Source organism: Tenrec ecaudatus, chromosome 9 (assembly GCF_050624435.1).
Source record: "Tenrec ecaudatus isolate mTenEca1 chromosome 9, mTenEca1.hap1, whole genome shotgun sequence".
Taxonomy (NCBI): domain Eukaryota; kingdom Metazoa; phylum Chordata; class Mammalia; order Afrosoricida; family Tenrecidae; genus Tenrec; species Tenrec ecaudatus.
The window spans coordinates 69,751,604-69,761,638 of NC_134538.1; the positions used below are offsets into that span (position 1 = coordinate 69,751,604).

A 10,035-nucleotide genomic window follows, 5' to 3' on the forward strand; every position below is an offset into this window, starting at 1 on the left:
GCAGGTAGACCCTTCTAGAGGGCCTAAGATACTTCATTTGCATACCTGATTCCTTGCCTGGAAGGCTGGACTCATTTGGCTTCTTCTCCAGGTGTTCTCTCCGAGAAGGTGTTTGAACTTCTCTTATGGCAGCTTAGAACTTCAGGAATGTGTGTTCCAAGAGGCAGGAGACTGAAAATGTCCATCTTTAAGGCCTGTTCCTGGAACTTGTCACTATTTTACTTTCTGGATGTTCTCTTGCCAGACGTATCATAAATTTCATTCAAATTGAGGAGTAGACCATGTAGATTTCACTTCTCAATTGGATCATTATTTGAGAATGACTGCACATTTACATTCTTCAAACTCCACAGAGAGTAGTAGTCTTCAAACTTTAGCCTACATCAGGATCACTCGGAGGGCAAGTGACTATTTAAACACATATTACTGGGTTGCACACTCTGAACTTCTGAATCAGCAGGTCTCTTAGAATTTTCATTTCTAACAAAGTCTTTGGTGATGCTGATGTTGCTAAACCCAGATTACAGTTGGAGAACCCAGGGGCTATAGAAAATCATGATTTTCCAAGTATTCTTGCATAACCTCCTGGCCTCAACTCCCTTCCCCCCCACTCTGGTCCTCCTCTTTGCTATTTCTACTCCAATTCGCCTCCATTCCATCTCTAAGAACTATAATATATTCATGCCCCTATGCTTCAGGAATAGGAGTCAATCTTCTAGCATGATTTTGGAGAGTGCCTATTGAATCAGAAGACAGACAAGGTGGCATTAATTACCACCGATTGGAACAAGCAGAGACTGACAAACAGTTTAGCCAAGTCAGATGCAAGGGTTGTAAGAAAAGAAATTCCAGGACTGTAAAGGAGTGGGAGAGGACAATAAAGATAAAACCTTTTTCTTAGGTTAGTTTAGGCTCAGTGACAATCAGAGCCTCATTTTCAATCAACATATCATAGAAAGACTAATGTAGAGTCCGTAGAGACCCAATTGCCACTTGTACCTTTCATCATTGAGAAAACATGTTCCAAATTCCAGATGAAACAACCAGAGTAACATCTAGTCGTTTAGACTGAGCACCACTCATCAGTCTATTGAAGGGATGGAGTAGAGACAGATCTCCGATTGTCCCATCTGCAGTCTATGGAAGAGGGACATTTTTGTCTGTCATTAATTTGATTTTTTTTCATGTAGCATAATATTGCCTTATGTAACAGGATTGGACAGGTGTAAAGAATTAACTTATTTTATTTGTTATATAAAGAGGTTTCAAAAGATTCATGGAGGAATTCCATTACCTTTCAAGTCCATTTTGTTCGATGATTTTTCAATATCACTCGAGCCACTAAAATGTATTCTCTATAGCAGATAAACATGCTAAGAAGTTTCAGACTTGTATTAGCTCTTTAAAACCCTCTCATCTACTGCAGAGTAAAAATGGGTCCCCAAACTCAGTGGTGTAAAACAAAAAATGTTTATTAGCCTGTAGCTTCTGTGGATCAGAAATACAAGAATCGCCAAGCTGATTGCTTCTGACTCAGTGTTTATCACGAGGCAGAAGCTAATGAGTCAGCAGTCATCATAAGACTCCACTGGAAGAGGATATGCTTCTGAGCTCACTCACACAGTTATTGGTAAGTCCCAGGACATCCACTTTAAAGCTAACACCTGCCGGCATATGTCAATATTTGGCCCCATAGCATTCCCCACTGAGCTGCTTATTATGTGGCCATTGGCTACCTCCACAGTAGAGCAATCCAAGATGCAGAATAACACGAACAAATGCCTTAAGACAAAAAAGAATGCACATCCTTTTGTTTCTTGATTTAAGGGCATAGACATTAAATCAGCAGTGATCAATATCTTGTGCCACTAAAATCTGTTCTCTGTCTGGATGCGCATGCTACGGAGCTTTGGAACCATGCTGGCTCTTGGAGTGGCAAAAATGCATAAATGCTCGGTTATTAACCAGAAGGGTTGGTGGGTCAAGCCCACTCAGAAGAGTCTTGGAAAAGGATCCTGGAGATCTGTTTTGAAAAGCTTCCAGCCTTGCGAACTCCGTGGAATGCAGATCTGCTCTGAAACCCAGGGGTCGCCAGGAGTTGGAGTAGACTAGTGGCAACTGGTTTGGGAATTTTTGTTTGGTTGGTTGGTTTGGGGTTTGGAGTTATACCGAAAGGTTTTTGTGCAAAAAGGTGTTAGTGAATTAGGAAAGGAGACTGTTATTATTTTAACTATCACGTGATGCTGTCATTTGGCATCCAAGCCCTATAACACAAGAAATTGGAGCTCGAAGATGGTAAATGTCTCAAACAGGGCTTTCATGTTTTAAAATCAGAATTCTGAATCATTCCCTAACTCCTTTATGTAAACAACATTATCATCTTAACTGGGCCCCAAACCAATTGCCACAAGTTGATCCTGACACATAGTGACCTTAGAAGACAGAGCACAACTGCCCCCATCGTATGTCTAAAGTCATAAATCTCTATGAAAGCAGACTAACACTTCTTTTTTCCACAGAGAAGCGGGTGGATTTGAGCCACTGACATTTTGGTTAGTAGCTGAATTTTATTAATCGCTTGAACCACTGTGACACTGGGTCTTTCTCCCACGTGGTATATAGTTCAGTTCTTTGATTCATCAAATATAAAGTCTCCAAAGGAGCATTAGTATAAGCAAAGTCTGAGAGCAAGCCAAATGCTACATTAAGTAATTAGGGTGTAAGTTGACTTTCTGGGTTCTTATTTAGTTTATCCATCGCATCATTGATTTTACTTATGGAATACTACTTGCTTGTATAAAACAAAACAAAACCATATGAAACAAAACAAAATCAATTTAGGCTCAAAGCAACCCTTCTGGACAGAGTAGAACTGCTCCATGGGGTTTCCAGGGCTGCAAGTTTAGTGGAAACAGACGGACTCATCTTTCTCCTGCAGAAAGTTTGAACTGCCAACCGTTCAGTTAACACTGAGCACATACCGGGTTCTTGAAAAATGCTTAAGAATAGTCCACAATCTCAAAATTGGGGCTCACATGTGTCCTGGCAAGCTTAGCTTAAGTATCAGTCTAGCTATTTGCTCCCATCTCTTGCTCCCCTGTTGAATGGAGCAAGGTCAGAGAGACTAGATCCGGAAGGAAACCCCGTGTGTTTTAGAATCTCCTGTGTTTCAGTCGGAGCCAAATCACACCAATGCGTAATAACTGTTGCACATGTTTCCAACAACTCTCCTGGCTCTTACATATGAGTTCATGCTTTCCTCCAAATGCCAAAGCCTGTTGTCTTCAAGAGACAGCTATTTTAAGTGGAAGCTGAATAAAGTACGGGTTTTCTAGAGTTCCCCCATAGTGCTTCTCTGGATGTTGAAGAATGGCTGCATTTGGAAAGGGAGAGAAAGAACCGTCTAGGATCAGAACGAGCCGTGTTCGCTCAGAGGAGAGCGAGCCAAAGGAGAGCAGACTGTAGATTAGATAAGAAACGCCAAATGGAGTCTCATTGGGTTCAATAGCACACGCAAGAAAGTGGTCGGGGTTGAGTCAAGCAGGGAGGAGTGAGGCCAGGTGGCGCAGCATGAAAGAGATGGAACGCATTTTATGGTGAATGGAGAGCTGGCAACTGTTCTCCAAGGAGAGGGATATAATCATCAACTATTAATAGAAAGGTAATTTTGGTGAGCGTCAAGAGCAGAGAAGTTGAAGAAAAAGGAGATTGAAATTCCAATGGAATCCAAAGAATTCTCAACAATGAAGAAGCCAATTACAAAGGAAGGGAGATAGATGTTTAATGAATAACTCCACCTACGAAACACAGCATATCGAGGCAACAGACAGCAGTGAGAGCGATACAAATTTCATTATAAAGAACTAACTGAGAATTGTCTCTCTTGGAATAGTTTTGAATGAAGTATATGCGGAATGCATGGTGTGGTATAAAGCAGACACATATTACAAGGAGGAAGAAGAAACTCTTGATCTGAGCTCTATACACTTGATGGGCCCACATGTCAGGCCAAAGGGCCTTTACCAATTGAAAGATGACAGCCATCTCCACTACCAGGAGGGCCGCAACCGTTGTCATCATAATGGCAATCACAGAATAGTTTATAGCAATCAATTCACTGCGGTCGAGGTCCTTGTAGAACTCGAAACAGCGTGGCTCCTGTGAGTCACCTTGGTGTGTGCCGTACTGTAAAAAGAACAATGGCAGGAAAATGAGGCTCCCCACCAGCCATATAACCATGCTCAAAACGACCGCATGGTACTTCTGCAGCCGTTGCATTTGGAGCTTCTGAAAATAGATGAGCAGGCGGAATATGACAATAGCCACATAGAAAACAAAGGTAAAGTACATGTGGCCGTAGATGACGCTGCTAACCACTCTGCAGGTAAAGAATCCAAAGGCCCAGACAGCAGATACGTAATAGCTGAGGCGGAAGGGAAGACTGAGGAGGAGAACGGAGTGCAGCACGATGATGTTGAGGATGATCGTGGCCACAACAGACTGACTCTTCCTTTTGAGCATCATCCTTGCCGCCATAATTGTTCCCGCAGTGCCTCCGAGCAAAACCACACTGTAGAGCGCTATCAGAATGACCCTGCAGGGCACGCCGCAGTCTTCTGGGTCTACCCTGGAGCTGCTTGACAAGGTGGTGCTATTGATCGGTTCCATGTTTTGTCACACGGAGCTTACCAAGGAGATACCTTCAAGATAAGTTTTTTAAAAAAATAATCAGGATGCATATATTGAAAGTATATTCATAAGACTCAATTTTGCGATCCCAGTCAAGTATTGGCAAACCTCAACTTGTGCACCAGAGACTCTGTTTCACTGTAAACCACATTGAAGAGGTCAAGGTGAGTGGTACTCAAAGAACCCAAATAAGTTTGTTTAGATCTAACATTTCACACTGGGCAACCAGATATGCTTAAGCACACATGCCAGGGTCAGGACCTCTGAGCCCCTGACTTAAGATTTGAGAAAGTGGCAGACACTCAGCCATCAAGAAAATAAGACGTTAACATAATATAGACATATTTTTAGAAATAAAAATTAGAAAGCTGCCAAAGTCTCAAAGGTATGAGATCTAATATATCTTTCTGGCAGCCCTAGACTATATTCACAATGATCAAAATAAAATTTTAAATAAAGCCAGGCTTAGCATCAGACCAGTCCACATGACCTGGTAAGCCAATTTGGGAGAGTGTAGAAAAAGCACATAAAATATGTGCGTTTATTGAAAGAAAGTGTGTTATAGGCAACTGTGATCAGAGGTGACATTCGGGACAACATCTGACCGCCTTTGACTACACAAAGGGGACTCGAACTATGAAACTGAAGCCAGCCACACACACCCCTAACCTTCCTTCCTAATTCTAACACCCAAGACTCCTTCGAAATACCAGGCAGCTATAAAACACACACACACACACACACACACACACACACACACACACAGACGCTGCCATCACAGTATGAATCCAAGCCAACAGAGGCTCACACTCTCTTCTCTGCACACACACACAAACACACACAGGGGCAGCTGTAAAACACACACACACTCAGGCAGCGGTAAAACACACACACACGCTATCATCACAGTATGAAGCCGACAGAGGCTCACACTCTCTTCTCTCTCTCTCTCTCTCTCTCTCTCTCTCTCTCTCTCTCTCTCTCTCTCTCTCTCTCTCTCTCTCTCTCTACACACACACACACACACACACACACACACGCTGTCACCACAGTATGAAGCCGACAGAGGCTCACACTCTCTTCTCTCTCTCTCTACACACACACACACACACACACACACACGCTGTCACCACAGTATGAAGCCGACAGAGGCTCACACTCTCTTCTCTCTCTCTCTCTCTACACACACACACACACACACACACACACACACACATACACGCTGTCATCACAGTATGAAGCCGACAGAGGCTCACACTCTCTTCTCTCTCTCTCTCTCTACACACACACACGCACGCGTGCTGCCATCACAGTATGAAGCCAACAGAGGCTCACACTCTCTTCTCTAAAAGGGTCTACATCCCTTTTCCTCATGTGTCTCCAGCCCACAAGGCAGGAAGCAGATGCATTCATTTACATATGAGTTAGAATTTATTCCATAGTGGAAATCTAAATATTTTAAATGCTTTCTCTTGCTCTTAGAGTATTCTCTTAGAATAACAAAACTTGAGGTTTGTGAAGAAATCATGTTGTAACAAATATAAGATCAAAATAGGACTTTACTGGAACATTTCAATATAATTACCACATGCATAACCATCTAAATTTTGTGTGCTTACACATTACTCTCAGAAGAATACATACATATTAAAGGCGTAATGCTCAACAAGCTTTGGGTGTGAAACCAAGGAGTTGCATATGAATATATTAATGAAAAATGATTTCATTTTCAGGTTTTGGTAGCCTTCAAGTCAATGCAGACAAGATTTAAGTCCATAATGATTTTAAAACAATACAAATCTGAACGTTCAGATTTATAATTAAAGTGGAAAAGTCTCAAAAGGCAGGGTGCAATTTGGAGACAGGAAGCACGACTGCTGGGAGAGGTATTTTCTTTATTCTAAGCAGGCCTATAGAACTGCCAAATTGGAAATTGCTATTATCAACTGTGTAAGATGCTTTTAAGATTTAAGTCACATTGCATGTGTACAGACCTTAGCCACGCTCCCAACACATGAAGATCATCCAGGTGATTTCCTTCTACAAGATACACAGACACTTAATGGACCAACACAAATGTCCATGTTTATTCTTTAGTTGTCTCTCAGAATTGACCTAAGAATATTTAAATTTGAGGGGGGTTGGGTGGAGGTGGGGTTTAAATTCAAAAGGAAAATAGTAAGTGAATCCTTTGCTTTCCCCCCACATCCTTATGACAACCCATCCATCCACAGTCTTAATCCCATTCCTAAAAACAAATGGCCACCCCAAACTACTTACTTGGCCTTTTCCTTTTGCGATTGGCTTCTGGTAGAAGACTCGTGTTCTGTGGTCATTTGTTGACTTTGTCCGGTCAGGTAGTCAGTTCTCTGGAAGCAAGACTCAGCTACCACAAGTCATGTGGTTGAACGATGACTTGAAGAAATCTTTAAAGCTTTACACAGCCCGGAGCTCACTCTGTTCAACAGTGAAGATGGAAGGGCCAGATAAACCATCCAGAGAGGCCACAGATAGTTATCTTGAACGCTAGTTTCGTTATTGTTTTTACAAAGGAAGATTTTCTTTTTCAGTCTTAATGACTTTACAGAAATTTTTCTTATTGAAAAGAAGAACGTGACGTAGGATTTCAAGTATTGTCTCTTTGTCTTACTGCTACGTATTACCCCGGATGTTTCACACTCAGAAAAAGAACACTAGGGAATACTGTTTCTGAAATGACATCAGCTCAATATTTCCATTTCTGGATCCCTTTCTTTATTCACTTCCATGTGGAGACATAATTCCTCCGACCCACTGGAGATGCAAACTCACCAAAGGACTCACATTTTTGTCTAGGTCAATTCTTGCATCCTGGCCTAATTTCACAATTCTTTTTGACACTGATGAGATGACCAGGCATAATTTTTAAGGAAGTATTCAGTCTAAAACATGTAAAGATGGCAAGACCAAACTGCCTTAAACAGTCGCAAGCAAATGAACCCCAAATCACATTACCACTCAGCTTTGGGTACGCTCGAAAGCCCAGACTCGATTGCCCGTCATCCAAGCTCATTATGGTTTGCACTCAGTATCAACTGATAAAGTTCTCATCGGGATTGGAAGATTTTTTCCAACTATGCCATCTGCTCCATGATTATCCAACAGTGCTTGTGACCACAGAGATATAATGCAGCAAAATCTAAGTGTACTACAGCCATATGCTTAACGGTCTCAAGAAAAACTCCATAAAGGAGAAAACGTCAGTTTGGATTATCAAAAGCAACTGTGTACCAACTGAACTCGGTTGGAAAATAACTTCATGGATCCAATTTTTTAACCCATTTACAAATATGCCCTTCAATCAAAGAAATTCAAAATATAAAATCTGGGTTATAAGTTTGGATTTGAACACAGTATCTGACAGTCCTCATTTTTCGGATAAAATGGAACACCTGAAATCCATAGGAAAAAGCATGTTCCCATAGAAACCATGCTATTTGGGGTGGGGGTTGCTTTGCTTTTCCGATTAAGTGGTAAAAAAAAAAGATGTAACAAGGGAGAGTCAAATTAAACTCAACTATAATTTGGAACTACAGCCTACACACAAATTAATTGCTCATGTTGGTAACAAATATTTCAAAATAGTAAAATGTATGCGTATTGTATTTACAGCACAGTTAGAAGAATACATGCATGTTACATTACCCCCCTCCACAAGACACCCCCCCCACTCAGAATTCAGATATTTTTCCATGAGGAGTGCCTAGGGCGTAAAGAAAAGAAAAGAGAGAGCAAAATTACCAATAACCAAAGCCTTATTTGGCCTGTTTAGAAGTCATTTAATCCAAGCGAGCCTTCACGCAGAGTAGCAGTGCTGAAACATCTAACTTTCCTCTAGTTCTTTAATGCTTTCTCTCCCCCCACCTCACCACTATCGTGACCCTAATTTTATCTGATAAATCCAGCTAGACCAGAGCATGTGCACTGGTACAGATAAGAGCTGGAAACACAGGGAAACCAGGACAGATAAACCCCTCAGGACTGATTTTGAGAATAGTGATATCAGGAGGGTAAGGGGAAGGTGGGGGAGAAGGGAGGAACTGATCACAAAGATCTATATCCCCTCCGTGGGGAACAGACAATAGAAAAGTGGGTGAAGGGAGACATCAATCAGTGTAAGACATGAAAAAATAATAATACCTTATAAAATATCAAGGGTTCATGAGGGAGGGGTGAGTGGGGAGGGAGGGGGGAAAATGAAGAGCTGATACCAAGGACTCAAGTAGAAAGAAAATGTTTTGAGAATGATGATGACAACAAATGTTCAAATGAGCTTGACACATGGATGTACGTATGGATTGGGATAAGAGCCCCCCCAAAAATGATTTTTAAAAAGAAGTTATCTAGTCTAGAATAGTCCAATTCTCTCATTTTCTAGATGAAACTACCAGAGCACAGAGTTTAGAAAATCATCACTAGGCAACGTCGTGAGTTATGAACAGGAAGGTATCTTTGAAGACCACAGTCCCAGTCCATATCTGTGGACCCCTGCTGGCAGAGACTTGAGCTCAGCTTTGGTAGGCATACAAGTGGGCTTCAAAAAAGTTCATGGAAAGTCCATTTGACACGATCTTTTTGAAGCCCCTTCTTATTAACAATCTATGGCTTAATAGTTTTCACACTGTTCTCCATGATATTCACCTCCTATTTTAAAGATAGATGTCAATCTTCAAATAGAACTATTTTTCATTCTCCCACAGAAGTAAGTTTCATCTTTAATAATAGCCCTCAACCCCAAACATTAAAATATTAACACCAACTTTTAAACTCATTTTCAGAAGACAAAGTGGATCTGTCTCTTGCGGGGCTTGTCAGAAGCAGATGTTACTGAAGATGACACTCCCTACCCCCTTATTTGTTTCTCCCTAAATCATTTGAGACAGAGCCTTGGTGGCTCACGGGTGCTCCCAAAGCAGTGAGGAATGAAGTGTGGTCATTGTGCAGTCTAGAGTTGTTAAAGTAGTAACCTTAAATACTGTGTGTATGTGGGGGGGCGGGGGTTATTTACTCCTTAGGCAAACAGGACAGGACCACCACCTTCCATGGCTCATGGCACATGGGAGAAAGCTGACGGCTCAGCCATGGTTGCTGATGAAGCGATCGCTGTCCTGTCTCTGCAAGGGGTAAACAGACACTTGCCTCCTGCTCCCTGCCTAAAGCTGCAGAAGGCAGCCATCTGCAAACTTATCAGTTAGCTTCGTGTTCCCAGCCTCATCCTCCCCTCCCGTCTGTGGATAACTTGACTGATGTAGTAATGCTTCTTTGTAAACCTTCTCAATTTAAGCTGTCCCTTGTTTCGAACCTGTC

General features: G+C 41.8%; 1 protein-coding gene across 1 annotated transcript; it reads right to left on the minus strand.

The window, feature by feature from the left end:
* Positions 1-3,780: 3,780 nt before the first annotated feature.
* On the minus strand, positions 3,781-4,689 carry LOC142456393 (putative G-protein coupled receptor 141). The gene has a single exon (XM_075557544.1). The coding sequence runs from the start codon at positions 4,666-4,668 to the stop codon at positions 3,781-3,783; it is 888 nt and encodes a 295-aa protein (XP_075413659.1). The 5' UTR covers positions 4,669-4,689.
* Between the last annotated feature and the right edge of the window lie 5,346 nt (positions 4,690-10,035).